Source organism: Penicillium soppii (genome assembly GCF_028829465.1).
Source record: "Penicillium soppii strain IBT 18220 chromosome Unknown utg000002l, whole genome shotgun sequence".
Lineage (NCBI taxonomy): Eukaryota > Fungi > Ascomycota > Eurotiomycetes > Eurotiales > Aspergillaceae > Penicillium > Penicillium soppii.
The window spans coordinates 1,277,586-1,303,032 of NW_026643232.1; the positions used below are offsets into that span (position 1 = coordinate 1,277,586).

At 45.3% G+C, this 25,447-nt stretch overlaps 9 protein-coding genes across 9 annotated transcripts; 7 read left to right on the forward strand and 2 right to left on the reverse strand.

Annotated features, from left to right (window-relative positions):
• Positions 1-1,430: 1,430 nt before the first annotated feature.
• On the forward strand, positions 1,431-2,337 carry N7529_001824 (uncharacterized protein; the record flags this gene model as incomplete). The annotated part of the gene is made up of 2 exons (XM_057237355.1): positions 1,431-1,569; positions 1,634-2,337. The coding sequence occupies 2 exons, from the start codon at positions 1,431-1,433 to the stop codon at positions 2,335-2,337; spliced, it is 843 nt and encodes a 280-aa protein (XP_057102042.1).
• A 1,068-nt stretch (positions 2,338-3,405) lies between these two features.
• Positions 3,406-5,228, reverse strand: N7529_001825 (catalase; the record flags this gene model as incomplete). The annotated part of the gene is made up of 6 exons (XM_057237356.1): positions 3,406-4,032; positions 4,083-4,502; positions 4,550-4,642; positions 4,702-4,936; positions 5,007-5,136; positions 5,198-5,228. 6 exons carry the CDS (start codon positions 5,226-5,228, stop codon positions 3,406-3,408), a joined length of 1,536 nt encoding a protein of 511 aa, XP_057102043.1.
• Positions 5,229-6,121: 893 nt separating this feature from the next.
• Positions 6,122-8,005, forward strand: N7529_001826 (GMC family oxidoreductase; the record flags this gene model as incomplete). The annotated part of the gene is made up of 3 exons (XM_057237357.1): positions 6,122-7,658; positions 7,708-7,871; positions 7,925-8,005. 3 exons carry the CDS (start codon positions 6,122-6,124, stop codon positions 8,003-8,005), a joined length of 1,782 nt encoding a protein of 593 aa, XP_057102044.1.
• Positions 8,006-8,476: 471 nt separating this feature from the next.
• On the forward strand, positions 8,477-9,004 carry N7529_001827 (GFA family protein; the record flags this gene model as incomplete). Its single annotated transcript, XM_057237358.1, has 2 exons — positions 8,477-8,563; positions 8,663-9,004. The coding sequence occupies 2 exons, from the start codon at positions 8,477-8,479 to the stop codon at positions 9,002-9,004; spliced, it is 429 nt and encodes a 142-aa protein (XP_057102045.1).
• Positions 9,005-10,051: 1,047 nt separating this feature from the next.
• Positions 10,052-10,621, reverse strand: N7529_001828 (glyoxalase family protein; the record flags this gene model as incomplete). Its single annotated transcript, XM_057237359.1, has 1 exon — positions 10,052-10,621. One exon carries the CDS (start codon positions 10,619-10,621, stop codon positions 10,052-10,054), a length of 570 nt encoding a protein of 189 aa, XP_057102046.1.
• A 2,000-nt stretch (positions 10,622-12,621) lies between these two features.
• Positions 12,622-13,477, forward strand: N7529_001829 (uncharacterized protein; the record flags this gene model as incomplete). The annotated part of the gene is made up of 2 exons (XM_057237360.1): positions 12,622-13,250; positions 13,312-13,477. 2 exons carry the CDS (start codon positions 12,622-12,624, stop codon positions 13,475-13,477), a joined length of 795 nt encoding a protein of 264 aa, XP_057102047.1.
• A 7,059-nt stretch (positions 13,478-20,536) lies between these two features.
• N7529_001830 (uncharacterized protein) lies at positions 20,537-22,222 on the forward strand (the record flags this gene model as incomplete). Its single annotated transcript, XM_057237361.1, has 2 exons — positions 20,537-21,077; positions 22,032-22,222. The coding sequence occupies 2 exons, from the start codon at positions 20,537-20,539 to the stop codon at positions 22,220-22,222; spliced, it is 732 nt and encodes a 243-aa protein (XP_057102048.1).
• Positions 22,223-24,303: 2,081 nt separating this feature from the next.
• N7529_001831 (uncharacterized protein) lies at positions 24,304-24,618 on the forward strand (the record flags this gene model as incomplete). Its single annotated transcript, XM_057237362.1, has 1 exon — positions 24,304-24,618. One exon carries the CDS (start codon positions 24,304-24,306, stop codon positions 24,616-24,618), a length of 315 nt encoding a protein of 104 aa, XP_057102049.1.
• Positions 24,619-24,921: 303 nt separating this feature from the next.
• Positions 24,922-25,443, forward strand: N7529_001832 (uncharacterized protein; the record flags this gene model as incomplete). The annotated part of the gene is made up of 1 exon (XM_057237363.1): positions 24,922-25,443. One exon carries the CDS (start codon positions 24,922-24,924, stop codon positions 25,441-25,443), a length of 522 nt encoding a protein of 173 aa, XP_057102050.1.
• Between the last annotated feature and the right edge of the window lie 4 nt (positions 25,444-25,447).

Below are 25,447 nucleotides of genomic sequence, written 5' to 3' on the forward strand. Positions count from 1 at the left end.
CACGAAACGCACAAATCAAGTTCAATTCGACCAGAACCAAGTTTCCAAGACTCACATGTTCACTCCTCATGCACCATCGAAGAATAAAAGACTTTGGAGGCCCACTCCACCAAATCCGGATTGGCGCATCTGTAGCTTGTATCCTGATTTCCTGATATAAGTAGCTTCATTGAAATAAGTAATAATTGAAACCGCAAGATGAATAGAATGCCCAAACAAAGAGATCCAAATATACAATGTTCAGAACTGCATGGGTCAGCATTCCAAAGCTTTGCCTTATCCCTCTTCTCTCAATCCTCAACGGCTTGCAGACTCCTCTTCTGCATATCATCATTATTTATCTGCAGTGTCTCCTGTCACGCTAGATTCCCAGCATAGCCATCAAGACTCTTCAAGACCCGCTCATACACCTCCTCCTCTATAGGAGAAGTTCGGTTACACGGCAGTTAAAAGTAACCCATCATCCGAACCTTAGGCATTGGAATCTGTATAATTAGTGTCCCAGACATATGCAAGGTGTATGCATGGCTTGGACATTGGGATTTGTACGTCAGTTACCTAATTAGATACAAAGTGCATACATGCCTGGGGCTCTGCGTTCCAGTGAATCTCAGACTGGCGTGTCTACGTTAGGCATCCTGATAGTTTGTACTCCCTGCACTGAAGGAAACAGGAAAACTGATTTATTATTGACATCAATAACACTTGGGCAAGTCCAAGTGCCATGTTCTACACAGATCTACATGCTGCGGGGACCTGGGCTTTGTACATCTTGTGGTTTCGCTTTTGCTTTGCTGTTTGAAATTTATTTTCTGTTTGGAATTTCATTTGTTTTATTCACTTCTATGATCAGGTATAAGTGCCCTTCATGTCGCTTGGGTGAGTGTGACACAGAATGCAGGCTTTTTGTCTTCCGTATTGTTACACGGCCGAATAGAATCGGCACGCATGTGCATATCGTGGAAGGAAGGTTTGCGTGCGGTACCAAATCACGTTTACTGCATCATCTTAAGGGATAACTCAAGCGGTCAATATTGCATGACGTATGTGGTAAAATATAGCTGCCCTTTCCAAACTGTTATAACCTGGCATTAGCTTACTCCTATTCGATCGCTCTTCATCCTTTCCCCTTCTCGTTTGATACCGAGACGTCTAGCCACGCGTAACTTGTACTACTCTAAACGATACCTAAGTGGAGTGTAGACTTGGAAAACTTTCGCGCCGATCAAAAGTAGGACTGCGTAAGCGATCTATCCTCAAGATTGTTTCTCGGGCGCAGATGGTTGATCTTTCAGTCGGCCGATCGCTCACCAATATTAAGTGGTCTGTCAAAATATTTAATACCACGCCACCATGCTTCTACTAGAAAGTTATACAGGGGCGCAAATTATATCACGTATTTCTTATCCAAAAGTATTATACTAGACAGCATGAAGATACTCTGCCTCCATGGCTACGGGACAAGCCCCGATGGCATGAAACATCAGATGTCAGCGTTGATGAAAGCATGTGATCCCACCTGGGATTTTCATTTCCTGGCAGGGAAAGTAATTTGTCCACCTGCTCCAGGTATGTTATTTGTGCCTAATGGTTCTGGCTTGCGCGGACAATAACAAATCCGCATCCATGGCAGGCATCGAACACGCAGTTCCTGGTCCTTACCTTTGTTATTCGACAGAGCTCGATCCTGTCAGCATGAGGGCCGCTCTTGTTTTGGTTAAAGAAACATTTGACAGCGAAGGGCCCTTCGACGGAGTATTTGGGTTTAGCCAGGGGGCCGGGGTTTTACTTGCTTATCTGCTCGAGCAGATGGATAGATATCCAGAAAAACCTCTTCCCGTTCAATTTGGGATTTTCTGCTCCGCCATACCAATGATTGCGACAGACCAAATCTACTACCGCTCGGTGTTTGGCTCGCTCTCTACAGAGGACGAACAGCGTCTTCGCTCTGGTCAAGACGACCAATTATTCCATCTCGCGGAACCAGCTCGAACAGTAATCAAGCCATTGGTCGGGGTTTTGGATGTAATGGAACCAGTTCTTCGCAGACCACGTACGAGCTTCCTAGATCGCCAGCCGCTAGAAGTCCCGTGTGTGCTGAAACCAGAGCTATACAAGGCGCGTCTACCTATTCCAACACTTCATGTTCGCGCGAGAAATGACCCACAAGCCTTGAAAGAGTGCTCGATGTTGGCTGAGTCATTCTGCCTCCCTAAATGGCGACGATCTTTTGAACATAGCGCCGTGCATAGCCTCCCACGTTCTATGAATGATGTGCAGAATATGGTATCTGCTATGCGATGGGTTATTGCACAAGGCCAACGACCGAAGTTATAGCAAGTTGTGGAGTTGCTCAGTAACTTTATTGGCGAGCTTCTCAACACGTTGAATAGTGTCGGGTGGGGAACCAGCCTCTAAAACCGGGAAGTCTGTGGTAGGTGTAGAAGTATTATAAATGCGAAGTTGCGTCCCCTTAAATTACCGATGGTTCAAAAGAAGGCACTCTTTCGGCCAACACTTTCACCCCTCCATCCAACCTCGAGATTTGCACATTCAAAATACTATTCGAGGATTTGAAAAGCCTGGTCATCAAGCAGTTGTCAAAGATGAAACTTTTGAGGTGAAATGTAGTATGTAACAATGGAGAACTCGTTTCGTATGTTGGTGGCGATTCGCCTGGTTTGAAGGCATAGTACTCGTAGAAGTCTTCTTTGCAATCGGTTTGAACAAAACTAGCGCGGCCGCTGGTCACGCTACGACCACCTGCTCGGTTTTCTAAAGCCATGGCTGTAGCATGAGCACCATTCTTGTAAATGTTGACGTCGACAGAGAGAGTGGGGTGTAGAATTCCCGTTTCGCTGGCACCGGCGGTTTCGATTTCGGCACGGCCTTTGAGAGAAGACAAGATGGACAGGGTTTAGGATTGGATGCAGCCGTGCGGTAGCTTTGGGGTTCGAAAACATATAAAGATAGAGATCAGCGATCAGGTCCAGAAAGCGCGAGGTCTCATAACCTAACGGGGAAACAGAGGATGAAGCAGTACAAATAAATCAGTATGTACTGCGAGAGACGAGCAGGGGAAGAAGAAAGAGAGATCGGGAAAATCATATCAATCCTTCCTGTGGTACGCAATCTTAGTTTGATGTGCAGTGCGTGGGCAGTGGAAACCTTCTCCATGATGTTTAGCTAGTGGAAGAATGTACACGTTCTCTGTTCAGCTGAGAACAAATTTTCATTGTAAGTAACACAAGGCCATCAGCTCCGTGGAAATAAATTTTTACCGAGGATGACATAGCTCGATAAAATGACAAGCTGTCTTGTAATCAGGGGCTGGAATTCTAAAACACTCATTGCATTCGTTCTATATCTCTCATTTGCCACAAAGAAAACCAAATACTCACTGAATTAAAGCCTGGAATTATTACTAGCCTTGGCAACTAGCATTTGACCAATGCGGGCATCAACATTGCTGAACATATCAATGACAGCCTCTCTGAGCTCAACGGGGACATCTTCTAATGTTTCCGACACATTGGCAATCCACTGCCGTTTCTCATTTTCATCAAAGATCCTGTTCCATAGCTCTCGGGGTTGAATATAGTCCTCGCCATCAACAGCAATCTCGTTTTGCGCGAGGATAGCATTGTGGGCGACAGGCTCAGTGTGTCTCACGTTGGAAACGAGCTGGCTTGGTACACCGGGGCTCAGTGAGCTGCGCACATAGTTCGGGTCACCACCATAGTTTCGGCCTATGGTTCCCATTCCGTCGCGCTCGAAGGGAGCATAGACGGGGCAGATTGCTCGGTTGGAAGGGAGCTGGGTGTAGTTCACTCCCAGGCGGTATCGTTGAGCGTCGGGGTAGGCGAACATGCGGGCTTGCAGCACTGTAATATGAATGGTGGTTAGAATCTGGTCGAAAAGTGAAAGGAGTTGCAGGCTGTACTGACTTGGATCGGGGGTCATGGCGATTCCGGGCACCATGTTCGATGGGGAGAATGCGGCTTGCTCGATTTCGGCGAAGTAATTCCGGGGCTGAATCTCTGATTAGCGATTGCTCATCGTCCCCGCCGGAGATATCGTACGTTTTCGTTCAGAGTCATTCTACCGACTTCAATCAAAGGGAATTCCTTGTGGGGCCAGACTTTGGTGATATCGAACAGTCCGCGGCCGTATGTCTCAGCCTGCGCTGGTTCCATGATCTGCACATACAGTTTCCACACCGGGAAATTTCCACGAGCGATGGCATCCCACAAGTCCTGGTTGTGGAAGTCGGGGTTCGCACCAGCCATTCGGGAACCATCTGCGCCAGAGAAATGCGTGATTTCGAGACTCGGCCGGAAGTGAAACTTGCAGTAGCGGAATTCGCCATCGGCTGTCACCAATTTGAAGGTGTGGACTCCGAAACCTGTGACTCGACGGATAGAGGATGGGATACCTCGGGATCCAAAAAGATGCATCAAGGCGTGGACACTTTCCGGTTGATTGGTGTGGAAATCCCAGAACTGCATAATTAGCTTTCTTGGCCAAATCAATATAAAATGCCACTCACCATATTCCAATCTGGTCGATTGGTGGCTGGGTGTTTCTTGTGGCTTCTGTTCAAAGAAGGAAACCTCATTGGATCCCGCACAAAAAACACGGGCTAGATAACAGTCAGGATAAGATATTGAAATTGCGAAACGGCACATGTCTCAGACTCACAATATGGTTTCCAACAATGTCATGGTTGCCATCTTCCGTATAGAACTTCACGGAGAATCCGCGCACATCGCGAACAGTGTCTGCACTGCCTTTTTCACCGCCTGTTCCACTGAGACGAAAGAGAACTGGTGTTTTCTTGCCGACGCCGTTGAGAAACTTTGCTGACGTGAGAGCCGCAATGTCATTGGTGACCTCAAATTCACCCCATGCACCGGCAGCCTTGGCGTGAACCACTCTATCTTGTGTCAGATCGCCTAATACATCGGCCACACAGATGCGGGTAAATTGATGAAAGGGCTTCACACCTTTCAGGAATACGTTCACGGTTAAAATGAGTAAGGGTCTCAATGAGAAGCGTGTCGCCGAGTGTCGTATAACCGCCGCCACCAAAAGTTGGCAGAGTCGTACTAACAGACGGGTCTGAAATTGGTTGGCCTGCTAGATGTTAGAAGGACAGTAGTTCCGCAGGGTGATGTTCAGATATGGAGGATCCTACCCTCTGCCAAGGTGAAGCTAGGCTTTGACATTTTGATTGATTGTTTCACTTTGTCAAATTGATGGTTTGCTGATGTTCTCTCTCTCTCGGGGGAGGACATGGCTTTTATGAGTTTGCATCTTGATGCTATGACATCCAGTAGTTCTCCAATTTCTTCTTGCTAAATCGGTATCCGAGATAAGTCCGGTCGAACTCGTCATGGATAAGAAAGCAGTTACGCCCGAAAAGCCTCTATACATATTTCAATGCCGAGATACCGGTCGGGCGCATCTCCAATATAATATGATATGAGGGGAAGAATGTGTGTCAAACGGATGAAGGGTAAGATTTGCAAGTCAACGGCTGAGACAAGGCGTATTCAAATTAAGTTCTCTGATTGGCCGAAATCTCAGATTCGGCACCGACGGGCCGAGGCTCAGACCCACTTGGTGACGGCCAAATTGTCTCCGGCAGAACACCGAGTGTTTGCCGAGTATTTGCCATTTCCGACATGCTATTTGTATCACAACCGTTGAAGAGGCTGTCACTTTGATTCGCTGTAACATCTAGGGGGTTCGTGCGGGGGGCTTTTTTCCCCTCATGAGGAGTAAATCGGAGCTGTGCAAAGCTTGACAGCCACTATCGTCACGTCTGGAACCAGCCCTATGGAGAATGCAGATACACATTTTTTTTACTGCAATGCAGGGTTCCCAACTAGCCGCATTGAGCATCACTGACAGTCTCAATCGTTGAGTATCGCCGTCATGACGCCCGGGATCCGGCACAACGCGCTATTTACCATGGTCGCTGCCTTGAAGATGTGAATATAAAACGAGTGCCATATCCCATCATTTTCTCCATCACACATCAACACACATCGAGTCATCTCGACAACAAACAATCCTCACTCTCAACTTTCCTCTTTGAAAGATTTCATCTCAAGCAATGGCATTCGTATCCAACGGATCTGAGTACGACTTCGTCGTTGTCGGCGGTGGTACCGCAGGCAATGCAATTGCCGGTCGCCTCGCTGAGAACCCCGACGTCCGCATTCTGGTCGTCGAGGCCGGTATCCCAAACCCCGACCAAATTGACCAGATCACCACTCCCTCCAAGGCTTTCACTCTTCGCGGCAGCAAATACGACTGGTCCTACAAGACGACCATGATCAAGCGAGAAGACTATGAGCGAGTCGAAAAGCCCAACACCCGTGGAAAGGCCCTCGGTGGATCTTCCTGCGCCAATTACTTCACCTGGATTCCTGGCTCCAAGCCCACATTCGATGACTGGGAGGCTTTCGGTGGCCGCGACTGGAACTGGGATAACTGTGTCGACTACCTGCGCAAGTGCGCCACTTATCACGACGATGAAAAGCTTTATCCCACTGATCTTGCCAAGATTGGCACCGGTGGCCCTGTGCAGATCTCCCATGCCGACTTGGTTCCGGAGATGAAGCCTTTCCGCGATGCGCTTACTGAAGCTTGGGTCTCCAAGGGCCAGCCCCTTAGCGAAGACATCTACTCTGGAGAAATGAAGGGTCTCACTCACTGTGTTGACACTATCTACCAGGGTGAGCGCCAGGGCAGCTTCCTCTACCTGAAGAACAAGCCCAATGTCACCATTCTCTACGGTGTTCAATCCAAGAAGCTGATCATCGATCCTACTACCCATGTCTGCTCCGGTGTCACTGTCATCAGCGACGAGTACAATACCGAGCTCAGCGTCTACGCCAGCCGCGAAGTCATCCTGTCCCAGGGTGTGTTCGAGACACCCAAGCTCCTGATGCTGAGCGGTGTCGGACCCGCTGATGAGCTTGCCAAGCACGGCATCACACCGATTGTCGAGTCCCCTCACGTCGGCCAGCATCTCCTCGACCACCCAATTGTGCCTTTCGTTCTCGAAGTCAAGGAAGGATACAGTCTCGATGACCATATCCTCCGCACCGGTCCCCTCAACGACCAAGCCATTTCCACCTATCAAAAGGACAAGACTGGCCCTGCCAGCTCCGGATTCCTCGAGCTCGTCGGTTTCCCCCGTATCGACGAGCGCCTGCAGAAATACCCCGCCTACCGCGAGGCCAAGGCTGCGAACGGTGGACTCGATCCCTTCGGACCCGCTGGTCAGCCTCACTTCGAGCTCGACTTCGTTGGCCTGTTCAGCACCGCATTCCAATGGCACTACCCATTGCCCCCGAAGGGTCACTACATGACCGTTATCGTTGATTTGCTCCGACCTCTTTCCGAGGGCGAGGTCACTCTCAACAACGCAAACCCCCAGGTTCAACCCAACATCAACCTCAACTTCTTCGGCAACGATCTTGATATCCTGGCCATGCGCGAAGGTGTCCGCTGGACATACGATGTTTTGACCAAGGGCTCTGGCTTCAAGGATATCGTTGTCTCCGAGTATCCCTGGAAGATGCCCCTTGAATCTGACGAGGACATGAACCGGGCTGTTCTCGATCGCAGCCAGACTGGATTCCGTAAGATTATCCCTTATAATTATTTGAAACAACGCTAACACTCACGCAGACCCATGCGGTACTGCCCGTCTCTCCAAGAGCATCCACCAAGGTGTTGTTGACTCCAAGCTTCGAGTCCACGGAGTTCGCAACCTCCGTATTGCGGACGCTTCGGTCATCCCTGTCATTCCTGACTGTCGTATTCAAAACTCGGTTTACATGATCGGCGAGAAGGTTAGTTCCAGTCTTTCTGATGGATTTCTTGGCAACGCTAACAAAAGTTCCAGGGTGCGGATATCATCAAGGCTGAGCACAAGGATCTCTATGCGGCTAAGAATATTCCTCTTCTTGTCTCTAGCAAACTGTGAGACACTCCTGTCAGGACATCAATGTCTACAAGCATCTTTTAGAATTCTCTTGTTTATATACAGCTTTTTGTTATTTAATTACTGTCGCGGTCATTTCGTTTTTGTTTTGCGATCCTGAAAAATCGAATTTCTCTCTCCTTATCTTACTCTCCATCATATTATTGTAAACTGTGTGATAGAAATTTAGATTGTTCTAGCCTAGAACAAAGTTCGGCAATGTCATTCAGCCAATGGCCACGGCTCCGAGAGAACCACAAATCTCGGCAAATGGTAGCCAATGATAGACTCAGATTAACATGTCAGAGACAGAACGAAGTTCCAAGTCATTAATCATGTACCTCGTATTCAAGCTGTACCTACCTTCAATGAATATGATCAGGTGCGCTTTGCACGGGAATTTGCTAATGACTTGGAATTTCATTTGGAGCATTCAAAGCTTTAAGTATATCCGGGAATACCTTTTACAAACCAATGAACAAACTCAACCTCACATACTTCTTCAAATTGATCTTGAATCGACACCACCAAATACTTTATTACCAAAATGCCTACGGGATCGTGTCTATGCCGCAGTCTCAGATATGAGTTTACCGCGGAGCCAATAATGAAGGCAAATGAAATGATCATGTATCAACTGTTCTAAGCTGATCTATACAGGCAATATGTCACTGTCTGTCCTGTCGCAAGATCACCGGTGGAACAAATTCAGTAAATTTGCTACTCCCAGGGGACAAGCTTCGTGTCACCTATGGCTCTGCCAAGCAATACACTGAGATGCACGAGAGTGGCATGGAATTGACGATCAACTTTTGTCCTAATTGTGGATGTATGATCTACAAGACGCATGAGTTGTTTCCTGGGAAGGTTGTTGTCTTTGCTGGGACGCTTGATGACCCGGATGGACTTGAAAACTCGAAGCCAGAGGCGGAGTTGTTTTCTAAACGTCGTGTTAGATGGTTGCCTGGTCTTAGTTGGGCGGAGCAAAAGGAAGAATTTTGAGTTGGGGAGATTTGTTGGTCGGTCCTTTCTGCTCATTTCTTCTCTCCTTCTTGCTTCATCCTTGCGATGATGAAATCATGCGTTTGGTCTATTGGTGTGAGTTGGTGGCACTTAAGTGAAAGTGAAATGGAGAGTAATATCATGAAAAGGGCCACAAAAAAAAGCTGATGGGGGCTGGCTACATTTACGGAGTCTGTTTTGCTTGTTGATTTGTTTATATCAATTGCATCTTTGCCCCGGCTAAGGAATATCTCTAGTACAGTCTTACACTTTACTGGGTTGACCTCAAAATGGGTTTCCGATACATTTTCACAAACTATAATCTGCGCTTTAAGTCGGTTGAAATGGTAATTGACATTTTATCGGGATAATAAAAGGCCCATTGAACGCCGTTCAGTCCCCCTATAGCTCTGAATTCTCCAAAATTTTGAAATAGCATGAAACTCTTACTTCCCTGGCATTTGCTGCTGCTGTTTTAGGTGAATATCTTGACCCGTCCTATAAATACAAGTCGCCATTTCCAGTCCAGGCTGATCATCCAGAAGAGTTACGTTACAATCTTAAATGTCGAAACATCTTCTTATTATCCTATTCGTCACAATCAGAAGCCTCCTCGAATTGTTGAAGTGCCGTTTGATACTCCTGCTTGTCCTGGATCTTGGCAATTGTCACTTTGTCGAAGGTGAAGGTCCAAAAAGTTCAAAAAGCCCGCAAAAGGTAGGAAGTAAGTAAAATTCCAGTCGCTGTCATCGAACATAAGTGATTCTTCGTGATTTTTCCCTGGATCACGACCATCCCGCTTCCCCATAACATTAGCCCCATATCAATCGAAAGCATGCTTCGTTCTCCCGCAATTTTGGAGAATCACAGTAAAATGAATTCCAAATAATTCAAATAATTGGATGTTTTGGAAAAATTCTGGTAGAACCTAACCAAGAACTTCGGACATTCGGTTATGATCGGGCAAGCTGTTGATGGGCAATTCTACCCCGATGAAGAAGATCTTGGATTGCTACAAATGCAAATATTGTCAGGACGACCGAGCATTCATCGAAAGACTCTATACGTACCTTCTGGGGGAGGTCCGACAGGCTCACCCACTGGAACTTTAGGGTATTTGATAGACTCGGGTGGAATCGGAATCTGTTTTAAAGTTGGGCCATAGGCACAACTATCAGGGACATGCGAACTTACATTGTTAGCTTCAAGATCCGCATGGACCAAGTCTGCTGTCCTCTGGATATTTTTCAACAGGCTCTGCAAATCTGACGTTTGCGACGAGACTGAAAGTAGCGGCACTCGGTATTTTGCGAATATCTTCTTCCAGCTATACCACTTGATGGACGTCGCTAGAACAGTGTAGTTATTTTTTGCAAGCCAAGACACCAACTCCATATGTGTGTAGGCGAGAAATAGACCTCGGTTGACACATTGAGGATCTTGTCTCGAGGCATTCATTAGTCGGCCATCGGATGAAGCGCGGGCAGCGTAGTCGCAAAGCAATGTTTGTAGAGACTTTCTGTCGAGTCTGTTGGCTTTGAGATTATCTGCGATCGTTTGAATTGTATTTCCTAAATTCTCAAGTAATTCAACGGCGGTGGCAGCTTCCTCAGGCATGATGAATATGAAACTTGAGGGTAGTACCTCAGAATATTCTCAGATAGAAATCGTGCGGGGGGAGGTTGATAACAATGAATCATTGAGTTCTTTTCTAAATCAGCCAATAATTTGGCACATGACCTACTGATATTGTCAAGAAGGTGGTGGCAAATATTGTGTCCAACCAAAACACCGGACCTCGTTAGAGAATAGAACAAATGGTAACATTGTTGCCTATACGACCAACCAAAGCTATACTTAATTTCTTGCTTTTTTCTCTTGTTAGATAGCTACGTGGTAAGATCTCTAGACCATGGACGACAAATCACCATTTCCGGATCCGGATCCGTCGACTCTGACGCCCCAAAAAATAAAGACCAGCCGCAAATGGTGGCTGACTTGCTGAGCCACAGTAGTAAGTATACCATCAATAGAGATTTCTTTGTGCAATAAGCACTGTAATCTGTTGAGTTCTAGATAATTCTGGAGTAAGCTAGGTTGTTGATGGGTCCAAAATACAGAATAACTGACCCTATGATCTGTTATAATTTGAAGCCAGGTTTGAAGAGCAGAGCCCAAATTTATCTCAATGATATGAACAGTGATATACTAGTAAATTAGTCACATGTATAGTTATCGTATCATTTTTTATCGAGATTGCGAGGAAGCTCAACCAAGCTATTTGCTCCCTTGACCCCGATCTTCGTATCTTAGGTAGCCATTCCAACACGCTGAAACAGTTTCACAAAGGATTGTTCTTGAAATACAATCAAAGAAATTACCTCGGAGGATATACCCCGCTTTTCTGCGTTTCAATTGTGAAGATTCTACGTCTGCATTTCCCCGCGGCTATGTGGCCATCTAATGGGACTATTTGCTGAGACTGAGCAAACCTGAAAACATGTTCTGTCATTAAACAAAACCCTTAAATCCCACGGTATTTTATCATGCCAGCATATATTTTCCAAAATTGATATGCAAACGGAAACATGAACGAGTAAAGTAGACATCCGCTAACTCGCCCTCGAAGCATTGCTAGCCAGAACTCAAGTCCTCATTCGAGATAGTAGGAACTGCGAAGCACGCAACTCTTTTTGACAGATCACTGCTTGTGTTACTCTGTTCATTGGCTATCAGGAAAGGTGCCTGCTATAGGGCGGGGGAATATTTCCTCAATCAGGATGAAATCATGTTTCTTGCTGATTGAGCCTCTCATTCTTCATTCCTGGAGACGACTTTGGCGACCGACATAAATTTAGCAAATGCACACTTCTTGATTTGATACAATTCAGTCCTTACAATAATGCTAGCTTATTGATAGAGATCAGAGTGACCCGCGGGCTTTACTAGAATGCCCATTTTCCGAGAAGTGTTAACCTCCTAGTTTGGTTCGGGCTCTGATCATCCACCCCTTGAGCCCTATTGGGTTTATATTGGCATATAGAGAAATTTAATATCATAAAAGTATTACATCTAGCTAGTTATTGAATACCTAGCATTCAGAGATAACAAGATAAAAAGATAAAAGGTATGAAGAAAAGAGACCCATAACCATGCGTCAACTGGTGACCCGATCAGCAAATTCAACCCAATGGATTGCAACTCTCTATAGATCAAAATTTTCCATTATGTCACTACAGACTCATCGGAGTTTCGGGCTCACATGTGGGCATTGTAAATATCAACTTGTGCCAAGTACATTTATCCGTGTAGTGATGCCCAAACTACTGTTGCGTAACACATTCGCATGATTAATTACGGATGTTTCTGCCACTCGAGTTTCTACTGAATGACATGCACACCGTAATTTTACGCGAGGTCACACAGTGTATCATGATCTTATGCAGAAGGATGATCTGCATGCATGAGTATGAAAGGAGTCTTAATGGACTATGTGGCCGCTGATAACATGACAACATTGACAACATTCAAGAACTTACTTAAGGCACGAAATTCCAGCCATTTGACCGTTTTATTCAAATTTCCAATTGGATCTCGAGCACCTAGATAATTTCAAGATGGCCCCGATTATCGATCTCGCACCTGTGATGTGCCACCTGGGTGCATATCTAACCATCATTCTTTATCACACTCGACGCCAGATTCGGATCTATAGCAAGATATTCTCTAAACACAGAGCATCTCTTATCCTTCATATTATCACCGGCATTACAGAATTGTCTCGATACCACATCACCAAAACACGACTTGGCCACGATAATATCCTTCCTGAACCCCTAGACGTGATGTCTTGCATTATCTGGGGCTGTACCAGCGTGGTCCTTGTAAGGACACTCCGTCGCGGCGATCCAATTACCACCCGGCCACCCTATCAAGTCGGTGCAATACTACGCCCTGTCCTCTCTATCACATCATATCTGCTCAAACTGCCTGACCTACACAAAGTATCTATATCTGCACTAGATAGTTTCCTTTACGCACGACTAGGGATCTTCTTCTTTACCTACACGCCGTATCTACGTGGATACTCCTCCAGCGCGATTTATTCGCTCTCCATCCCCTTGGCCGCTGTTTTCTCTATCCATGAAAGTTGTGTTCCTGGCGCCTCCTTGGTGTTTATCCTTGCGGTGGCCGGCGTTGCAAAAGTCAACGAGTGGGTCACGCATCGATCAAGAATTTTGGAAAAGTAAGTTGGCGCAATTCACTCTACTTTTCTTCTTATATGTTCTAATTTCATTGTTACAAAGATGCGGACCCAAGTCACAGATGGATATGCTCGAAGGATATGTACTCTCGGGGCTACTCTATCTTGGGTTTGCGGATCTAGACAGGTTGCGAGAAGTCTCCAAAAACAACGCACTGACGAAACCTCTTGCGGATGAATACGTTCCAAAAAAAGAATCTCTCACTTGACTTTGAATATCACGGTTGGGTTTGGAAGGAGACACCCATTGAATATCTGTCGCGACTCGCTGGTCAGTTTTCTGTGTCCCGCTATGGCGATGTGGTTGAACGCATCAAACTGGGTATTAGTTAGGGAATTTTGAATTGGGAAATTACGTCCCATGAGAAGCTCTAGAATTCTGGGAACTGGGTCAGAAGCAATCTCGGATGTTTTTCATTTGCCTTTGGAGATAGATCATGATAGATTATGTGTACACCGGCTTCCGTGTTGCTTATGTTTCTTTCAACTTTTTTCTTTCCTTTGTATAATTGAATACTTTTGTTCTTCTGGTACTAGAAATATATAAGAAGATTTATGTCGGGATAGTTTACATACAATACGAGTGAACGATTTAATAATCCTCTACTTTATCACGGTCTAGCTATACCCTACAATTCGCATCGACTCTCAAGGCCAGGCTCTTTAAGACTCAGCAACTATTGGCAAAGGTGGAAGTAGATATTGCATGAAAAACATTCCTGGGTGTGATGGGATCTCAGAACACCCGTTTGGGGCACTCTCAAAAGACCCCTCCGTCTATTGAGAGCGCCCGGGCATTGTTAAAGAGAAAAGCGCCTTTTGATAATGTAAGGAGGGTGGGGGCTATGTCTTTGAAGTGGTGCAGTAGTTGTAGGCATGATTCAATTGGCCATATTTAATATTCATGTGGCGGATCGCACATTTCCCTTTAAGGCAATGTTTGTATATGTTTAGAAATTATTTAATGGCGAAGGGCTTCCTCACTTATATATTATTGTGGTTCTCAATGTGTTTTCATGGTATCGTGGCCCATAAAGCGTAAGATACAAAAGAAAAATGCAAAAAAATGCTCACACTCGGAGTCGAACCGAGGATCTCATCATTACTAGTGATGCGCTTTACCACTAAGCCATGCGAGCTTCTTATTGGACAATGCAGCATTGTTTGCTCACATAAAGCTAAGGCAAGGTAAAAAGCCATGAAATCAAGAGTATCTTGAATAGAATGTTGATGGAGTATATGTAATAATTTGATTTTAAATATACCCTCCAAGATCTGGATCTCGGTTGCATTAATCAGCACATATAAAACTATATTATCTAAATATGGAGGTATGATATCCGTGTGCCGGTGGACTGATAATTCCTAATTCCGCGACAATACTGTGATTTTGTGATTACACATGGACAACAGTACTAATGAAAACCGGCTCTTAGCTCTCTATGTCTCTCTCTAATCTCAATATCTCTTTCTCTTTCTTTAATCTCTCCCCTTCATCATCTCTCCCTTTCGTTCTCCTTCTCTCTCTATCTTTCCCTCTTTCTGTCTTTAGTAACCAATCCACCATCATACTCTGCTAGCTTCCATTGCGAGTCACCTTGATTTTCATGACTTGGGGTCTTCTTTGTTTCTGATACCGTCACCTTGCGTCACTGGCCTACGAGATAGATTTCCTTCTCTACCGCACTCATCATACTCTACTAACTTCCATAGCTGAATTTCGCAATTTGAAATCTTCAGCTTTGCTCCTCACACTGTGTCATAGCCTCAAGTATCATGCCTCCTCGTCGTGGTCAAAGTCAGGGGAAGTTTGCGAAGGCACCGAAATCCAAAGAAGAGAAAGAAGAAAACAGGGACGAGAGAAAAACATACTGCCAACACTGCAGGTAATTCGAGTTAATAGATCATCCATGCTTTCCAATTTGTCGAGCATGCGGTGAAAGGTTTGCTGGCGGGACTGGATGTGATGCCTTTCCTTGCTGCGGTTGCTGTATCTCCTGGTCTCCCCATCAATAGTCTGCCCTTAATGAGGTCGATTATCCATTCTCAAATGTGATGATACAATACAGCTACTCAACTATACATGCTAATACCCATTCTTCTAGGTCACATTCCCTATTTGAAACTCATTATGGCCCGACTTAGCGACTTCCTTCTATCGTAGAATTCTTTAGAGTCGAAACTGGATCGCAAGCCCTATCGAGCCATCTTTCAAATATCCAGTGGTCGGGACGCTTTCGCTGATATGGCTTACAAGACAATTCTTCCGGATATTAAGGATTTACAGCATAAAGTGATCACCCTGGAGACTTTACATGTCGTTCGACGAGAACAAACAGAAATCAAACAGCTAGGGATCTGGTATGACAAGTAGCTTGATTTCTTAGTCTCATGACTTTCCAGCAACCTCAACTATTTTTGTCACCAGCAAGTTCCTGCTCACCTGACCTCATTTTGAGAGTACAAAGTAATATCTTTGCAATCTCCATCGATGGCAGCAGTGGCAGCGATGGTACATTGGCTAGCGATCCGTGTAGTCAAGGCAGCATAATTTCCTCGAGAAGTCTAGCTAGTCGCGCTGAGAACTTATTAAGGAGATTGAATCTTCTTCGAAGCCAGATGGCTAGTATTAAAAAAACCACATGCAGAAAGATATTATCTTCGTATCTCTTACACTACTTTTTAGACCTATTGCCCACTTTTCTTCCTTCTCATCCTTTTTTCACTTTTCCGTGTGTTCCTTTTTCCATCATTCATCCCACAACGCTCCTCATCAAAGAGACCTGACGAAGGCTATATCATCATGTAATTATTTATTGATATATTAAAACCTCTTAGCCTTCTATATAATCATTCCAGGAATATCATCATATACCACAGGAGTTAGGGGTGGCACACCTATAATATCATTCACTTGTGTTCATCCGTGAGTTCAGTGTTACAAAACGTAGCAGTCCAAGATAGCATTGCAAACTTTGGGTAGGACTAGGGATATGGCCTAGTAAGGCATTACATAGTGAAAACTCCAATAAAACAACCTGATTGAGGTATTCTTCGTAAAGGCTGATTTACTTCGTCGATTGCATACATAGTCTTCCACAGGTATGTTCAAGGGCCTATGCCCAGACGGTCGAATAGCTATAGACTGCAGCACCGGATTCATGTGTTTATCTACGATATAGGTTGAAGTAAGTCACTAGCTAGCAAAAAGATAACTAGGTAGCAGGGGACAATATCAAAGAAAAAGTCTTATTTATATGAAAAACATATGTTAAAAAACATCAAAAAATGCTCACACTCGGAGTCGAACCGAGGATCTCATCATTACTAGTGATGCGCTTTACCACTAAGCCATGCGAGCAATTGATGGAAGGTGACGGTGTTTTTTTGAACTATAAAGCAAAATTACAATATTGGAATTTCTTTTTTTAACAAAAATGCATCATGACCACATGTACGTGTAGTGCCCAGGTGATGCGCTAGGCTTACCACTAATCTTAGAAGCCATACGAGCATGTTATTGGTTACCTTTTTGACGTCATGTTCTATTCCACCAAAACATAACATTGAAAATTACAAAAATAAAAATAAAAATTTCAACACTGTAGTATCAAAACCTTTTCAAGGTCAAAATTACAAAAAGAAATGTGCATCATCCGTGAATCGAACACGGGCCTCGTCGATGGCAACGACGAATTCTACCACTAGACCAATGATGCTAGTTGATTGTGATTTGCTCCACTATAATGGATGAGCACTTAAGTGCACTTTACCTCAAACAAAACATTCAAGAACATCACTATTAATTATCAATCATCTTAGTTCTCAGAAAAACAGTATTGGAGACACATTCTTAGTAGATTCCAATTTATTCAGCAATTCCTAATATCACTAAATATTTTGAGATTCAATTTCTGGTTGAAGTTTTGATGGGCGACGCTACACCATCCATGGGGTGAAATATATATATTTGAGAGGCAATGTCGAACAGGAAATGTGAGGACTTTATACCTCAGACGACAGGCTATCTACTCCTCGCCATTGTGTAGATTTCGACCCGGGGAAGGCAATAGATACTGTAATTTTTGATCTATCATAATGATCAAACATAGGATATGTGCTATTCATCTGCGAGGTATACCAGAACAAAAGTATCTAACTCCACTCAGAACACAAATAGCCCCGTTAGAAGATGTACTACGTCACGAAGATGTAAAGTAGCAGATTGTAGGGATGCAGTGCCGGCGCAAAGAGGCACAACGATAACGAGCAGAGAAGTAACGCCAAAGTAGAAGAGTAATGGCAACGGGAAGAGGAACGAGAACTACACTAGGAGGAACACCGACTATACAAGGAGGAGCGACTATTATACGCAAATAGAATAAGGAACGACGCGAAGTATTCAGGGTTTTCGTGCTGCGCTACTCAAACCTTGGAAGACATGCTTTCACCACACGTGTACACAGTATCCACAAAATGTACCACATCGGAATTGAAGTAACCATATACCAGAGGTTTGATTCTATCTAGGACATGGATATTCTTATCTACCTCAGAAGCACTAGTTTGACCTACATATATAGCTACGATGGCGTCTGATACCTCGAGCATCAAATACCGTTGAGCCCTGGTGGCCAGTCTCCCAATAGAGCAATGATGACTGCAAATCGAAAATGTCTGAGATGTCATGCTCGAGTTTGAGATGTAGTCAATAGAGCGTTGAATGGCAGTGACTGTCTCAAGAGAAGGATAGGATGTAGAAAACTCCACCCCATCTCACTCGTATATAAAGAGAGAACTGCGTTACAAGTACCCTACTAGCCCTAGAAATAGGCTCAATTGAGAAGCAACTGTGTATCTAGGTAACCATTCAATTGCCAACAGGTCCTAATCTTACATGTTATGTCACACTAAAATGTAAGAACAATGTCCTATTAAAATTCGAAGTGGGCGATGCCCTCGTTATTTTTTCTCCAATAGAATCGATGAAGGCGCTATATATCCTACTGCCTTGAATTGATTTTCTCACCTATGGATGGTATAGTCGAAATATTACTGTTTTTTTCAACTTAGCGAGAAGCATTCATAAAGAACTAATTAATTAGGCTAGGGATCATATTCGAGATAAAAATGTACGCTAGTATATGAAAACATAACTAATGTTCTTAGAAGCTTGACCTTTTATAGTCAGGTGGAGCCTGAGCTCAGATTACCATGTACTTACCTCGGTGCACCTTATTTTTGACACACAGGTTCATGTAGCCAAAATTAAATGCCCCAAATATAAGCTCGCATGGCTTAGTGGTAAAGCGCATCACTAGTAATGATGAGATCCTCGGTTCGACTCCGAGTGTGAGCATTTTTTGCTATTCATTTTTTTTCTCGATCCTTATAAAAAAGATATCGATCTTGCGCACTACAGTATATGCATTGCATATATATACCTGTGGACTAGACAGAACAGGCTTTTTCCATGATCCCTAGTTCCAGGAGCAAGCAGACCCATCAATGCTCAATTGCTATGATACCTGAACAGAACAGGCTTTTTCCATGATCCCTAGTTCCAGGAGCAAGCAGACCCATCAATGCTCAATTGCTATGATACCTGAACGCCCCACATCCATAATGCCTCGGCATCATGATCTACGATGCATAGCATAGGGCTGAACGAATCTCCAAATTCAAAATCAAATACTATGGTGTAAGTCGAGGTGACGATGGAAAAAAGCCGCGATTTTGCGTGCTTATATCAAACAAAATCGTGGTGTTTCCACATAGCCAGCGGCAAGATATGGGAACTCGAGAACTAGACGAAAAGTGGTTCAGCTCATTTATGCCTACATGCGCTAGGAGTTACCTACAATGTAGGAAGATAAAAAAAACACAAAAACATACAACAGTGAGGATTCGCTGGTGGTCACCCACCCAACTACTAACTCACCGGCGTGTGGCTTAAGTACGGCTGAGCGGACGGGAAGCCCTGTTTTCCACACCCTATGGTCGTATGTATTTGACAAAGTATTTGAAGAGATTCTATAGGCAGCATTCAGCGCCCGGCGCGGCTCTATCATGAGCAAAACATGAAACCCACCACAGTTATAATATAATAAAAGAGGAGCTTCGTACTTCGCAAAATGCTCTTTTCTCCAATCGACTACCCTTCAACATCTTGCTACGAAGATGCCACGAAAGTTACCGGATGACTAGTCCGCCTTCCTGAAGTTTATACGATACTTCCGGATGTATTACGCGAGAAGATGGAAAGCGAGTGTCCCTTCAAGCTAGGACGACAACTAACAAAGGTTAGAGCAAATCCATTTTACTCATACAGATTGTTAACTGATAAGATGGTGGCCATAACACTCACTGTTGAGTACGATCTGGATAAAAGCGGGAAAACACAGCCACCCGTGAACATCGACGATGTACTGTTTATCACGTATAATCTACTCGCCCAGTGTGATATAGCATTCCCTACATCCCGAGCTCTTTTTCAATTAAATACATTGAGAAAAATTATGACTTCAACGTCTGCTCGGCCTGGAACTTTAATCGAGTTTTCCGGACACATGAGAGCTAATGATGCTCTGAAGTGGAAAGATATCGAATTGTACATTCCGATGATCCACCGTCTCAAGTTCTTCTGATGAGGGTAACACACCGGCTTGTCAAAGGAAGGAGAAATCAAGGAGTTGCGTAGGTGTTTTCTATGCCGAAGGAATCATCTTCTGACAGAATCTAGACCGATCTTTACATACATTGAAAGAAACGATAAACTAGGACTCTGCGTCATCCAGGACATACTTATGTATGCATTCCTTGATGATGCATTCGAGAGCCCATTCATCAAACGCCCCAGAGAAATTTGGGAACTTATAAATGTACCTGGACATCGCCACAGTACGCCGATCCATTTCAAGAAAAGCATGAAGGATGTTCCTATCCTTAGACGTGCAACCCGAAACAAAGATCGCATTTTTGTTACAGATCCGGAAAAAGCCCTTCTTTATATCCAAGTACGGGAGTGGGAGGAGGATTCTAGCGCATTAGCTGGGTTGCGGGAGCGAGGGTCTCTCTACAAATATAGGAAGAGAGCGGCTGCAAACCTAAACTCCTATAGACGGGAATCTAACTTATTGCAGTAGGAACTTTGGATGAAAATTCAAGGAACATTACCACATTTGCCAATCATGTCTCTGTGAGGGATGATACCCAACCTGTGTTCATGGAGACACCAACTAGCGATTCTTTACTCAATCTCGCGAGCAATGCAAGTGACACGTGATGCCTCAGTGCCAGTTCATCTTTCAGCCAAGAAGGAGTCTCTCGGAGCGGATCCTGAAATTGTTCAACTAAGGCGAGACTGCAATTCTCTTCGGAATGACATTATTGCTGAATTCCATCAGTTGAAGAAGGCAAAAAAAGCTAGCGACAAACGTTACCACGAGTTTACAGCACTGCGGACTCAGACCAGGACGCGTCGAAAGAAGCTTTATACGTTTGTCAGGGAAGAACTTCGTGAGGGGTTCTTTGATGGAATTGGTAATCAGATCTTTGAGCATGATTGCCACGGGAATCCGATAACTTTCATACCAGATACCTCTCGAATACAGCCGGAGAGAAAGAGTTTGGCTGACCTCGAGTTCAAGAATAGAGATGTTGATACCATCAGCGATGAGGAGTTGGTTGGGGACCTCATTAAATCCCTGGAGTTGAGGTTGGAACTCCACAGGATTCAGATACCAAAGCCTTTGACGAAGCATCTGAAACTCAACCAGAGCACCACAGAGTTGAAAGCTGCTTTACTTTGTTTCTTGAAAAGTGAAAGTGGCCTCGGATGCCCTGTATGCCCAAGTTGTCCTGATTTACATTCACAAGCAAAATTATATGTGTATTCACGAAAAGATGCTCTCCAGGCTTATTTCAAAACCCACAAACTGCCGAAATAATTTGCTGGCAAAGGTCGCCTATGTGATATTCCTAGATGCGAAGGTGTTTTGATGTCTCTTTCGTGATACAATGGTCATATGGCAAAGTGCCCTAATATCTTTGTTTGACGAGCTGAGAAATGAATGAGGAATTTTGGGTTCTGATATATTCTTTAATATCTTGCTCTTCGCTTTGCTTTGACTGGTCTTTGTTTGCCATTTGCAACATCTAGTTACTTGAATTAATGGGCTTTGAATATAATAAATGTAGGTAAAAAACGATGATCAAGATTATATGGAGAAGTTCACTAGACAACTGGAAGACAGGGAACCCTGGCTGCATTCGTCAGAAAGTGGGGGAGCAGAATAAGGATCTACAGGAATGTTACTTTTATAATTTGTCCGAGTTTCGGTCATACCATCTAGTATACATTGACGAGTCGGGCTGTGATGGACGGGTTAGTTTCTGGAGGACAAGTTGGTCACCACTCGGTACTACAGTATCCAAATTTCACCGGGACCAACGCTAGAGTATAAGGCTTGATTCCTTTCAGATTCATATTTATTTGCATATGTCCAAATCTAGCTGTTGAACGATCAACTTAGCATTGAGGTGAGCTTGGACAAGCGGTCAAGCAACCTATGTTGATTTCATATCAGTCAGTCTTGTAAGAAATATGATAAGGCATGACTTCCCAGTCAGCAATACTTAATTCACTCACCAAGTGCACAGGCTCCTCCTGCTGGGTTTGATAGTCCACAATAGTTCACGTAGCATTCGTCTCTACTTCTGCAGCAAGTATCGATGTTACAACACGGGCTCAAAAAGTCGCAGCAGCGCCTAGTGAGCTTCCCGTCGTGCCCCTCGGTAGCGGCGACACGGGAGACGACGTCTTCGTAGGCAGCGAGTTCTTCGGGAGTTTTCAGAAGCTCTATTATTTAGTCAGTGGGAATGATGGACTTGTGCGGGCAGAATTGAAGCTTACCATGGATATCAAAGGTCTGTGCAGCGCTGATAGCAGCTAAAATAGTCATGGGAATGATGAAGCGCATGTTGAAAGATGAGGGAGAACGTCGTGGTAGCTTAGTTGTTCTATGGGTCTAGTTGAGGGGAGGACATATCTTTTTATATTGTTTTCTAATGTAACACCATTCGGACCCCGCAAGCCTAATGCAACCCTTAGCATTGTTCCTTGGTGTATCTCGCCTCTGGCGGGACAGAGATCAAAATTGAGGCACAGTTAGAGCGCCAGAACGACTATCTTATTAATATGGAATCGCTTAGGCAGAAAGTCACTCTAAGTGGTATTTGTTAAGTGGGTACCGACTGGGAGTCAAAGTTACTGGTTGGGAGTTTGGTCCATAGCCGATATTGAACTGGACCAAATGGCTAGTCCTCTCTAGCGGTAAAATAAGATGAATCAAGGACCGTCTTCTCCTGTCGGCCCTTCAAATCTCCAGATCCCGGTCGAACCATCAGGGTAGGGGATAACAAAAGTATAGTCTGAGAAAGCTGTATTACGCTTTGTTACGTTGCAAGTTCCCAGGGCAAGACCTAGTTCTCGCCGGTAAGTATACGCCCTAACGTACTGCCATTGACCAGAGTTAAGCCTAATTTCAGGCTCAATGGATGAAAATATAAGGCTAAATCATGCTACATCTTGGCCTCGAAGCGGTCAGCAGTCAGAGCAGCAGCTGTACTATCCTGCCAGAGGTGGCACGGCGTCGCTATGATTGGCTCGTAGATTGGCACTAAGTCTCGTGGAAAAGGCCCGAAGGATCTCGAACGATTGCTCTTGGTTTCCCCGCACAAAGCGAGCACCGAAGCTACTGCTAAAAGCTATCACTGCTATTGGTAGCTTGCTTTCCCTAAGTCCATTCAAGAAAGGAGCCAGGGCCGATGGCTACTTTGGAATATCAGCTCCAGCCTTGTGGAAGAGATGATCCGTGCACGACTGGCCGATCGCCCGGGGTTGGCTTCACCGAAACCGAACCCAGATTCTTGTTCGCTCAGGCCCAAAGATGCAAGTGAGACCACAAGCGGTTTGTCTGATGAAGATAGCCTCTATTTCTCGCTAATTCTACTGTGTGGTTACACCGACTTGATTTGATGTTACGCCATGAGAATATCCGTCCCTCGGATCACCAGACATTCATCCAGTGGGCTGGCGAGGCCAAGCGGTGGCAATTCGAGAGACACAGCCTGTCTCTATCCGTTAGCGAAGCGAGACGTCGACGGCCGTGGAAAAATCACTAGGACTGCACAGGACACCCTGAGCATCCGTGTTCTCTCGCGCAATCATGGGCGAGGGCGAACGAAGGGGTCTTGACCTTAGCCGTGCCTGAACGGTCCGTTCCGACACGTGGCGACTCCTCGTGGCGCGTATTCAAAAAATCACTGATGACTACTGGAAGATTCCCAAGCCTCACTCACAGCCAAAATTTTTGCCGAAGGAGGGTGACGACGAGATAACAATATCCACTTCACCGTAGACTCATGGATCATCAAGGACCCTTTCTCAGAGCTGAGACGTATTTCATTTCCAAGGAATGATGCGTTCGAGAAACATGTACTTTTATCCCAGCCTGTGGCTTGAGCTTGTTTCATCTCAACGCTCGGATGCAATCTGCTGGCCAACAGCCCGTCACTCAGTAGTACGATGTCCAGCAACTGGCATTTTTATACAATCTTCTGAAAACTCAAGGGCACAAGAACTTGAGCTGGCCTGATATGGAGGCATTTACTAATTTGATGGCGATTCTCATATAGTCGTTGGGTCTCGGCCAAGGAATGCTACCTACTGACATTATAGCTAAGGCTAGCCCTGTTTTGTTAGATGGAGCTTGTCTGCTAGCACCCGCAGTCGCGCCCGCTAGGTCGATGCCAAAAGTGATCATAAGGAAGGTAGATGTGAATAAGTAAGCTAATGATGAGTCTCTGAGAAATATAAATATCATCTCCACTCGAGACTCCAGATAGATACCAATCCATTAGAAAAAATTCCCCAACTCGTCGCATTTCCACATCTTCACAAGTACGTGCGTACATCTCCCCACATCCCATGTTCAATCTCAGGTGAACCCATACTGAGCCTCCTATAGTAAAGATGAAACTCTCCTCCCTATCAGCCCTCTGTCTCACGGGCCTCGTCACAACGGCCTCGGCGCAAGGCAGAGTTTGGGCAAAACCCTGCTACTCCTCGGACTCATGCGAACAATACGAATACGTCGATGGAGTCCTCTGGGAGAAGGGCGAGTGTGTGAGCTTCGCGCGAGGGATGGCGTCGTATGCGATGTGGGGGTTCGGTGGTTGCCAGTTCTTTAACGAAGGGAGCTGCGCGGGTCGTTCCAAGACGGATTATGCGCCGAATGTGTGGTATAACTCTGATATCAGCTGGATCTGGTCATTCAGGTGTACTTAGTCTATTTGATCATAAGGAGTATAGTGAGGCACTAGAGACCAATGTATGCAAGGGCAGATTGGATTATATGATGGATATCATATGAGCAGTTGCCTCAATACCCACCTATTCTCGGCATCAGAACCAGAGCCAACCCATGTTCCATATCTAATCTACATCTCAACAACATACATCGATCCTTTCCTCGGTAGAGAGGCATCACTGCCACTCTAATGCCCTATCTAACTCGGAATTATACACCCCTAGCGTGATCAGTCGCTGCTGACCCCCCGTCAAGGCTGACTGATACCGCACATTCTGAGCATGCACAATGACCCGACAATTCTCCCCAATGCAGCGCGGTCCATCCCCCGAGTCGATCCGGAGTCGCCCGCCCGCATTCAGCTCCACATTCTCCATATGCACCAGCACCACCCCGTCTGGGCTTCGATCGGTGAGCCTGATGGTGATGTCGCCGCTGGCCGTGATCGAGGTGTTCCGAACGAAGATCGCCTGGCCAGTTTTTTGATCGTTGCCGGGAGTAGTGGAGTCTGGGTCCTTGCCGACAGTCAGGCAGAAGTTCCGGCCAGCCGTGACGTGCAGGTCGTTGAAGTTGCAGACGTTCGTGCAGACACGGCCGGCCGCTTCCGTGGCCGGGGAGCAGATCTCGATGCATTCGGGGTCGATGGTGCAGACGTCGGTGCAGGTGTCTGTAGTGCCTGGGTCCTCGGGGTCGGTTTGGCGTTTTGTGAGGGAGAGGAGGTTTTGGCTGAGGGGGTTGGGGATGGCGAGGGCCGGCAGGGCCGTGAAAAGGATGCAGATGAGCTTGAGCTGCATTGTGGTTGATAGA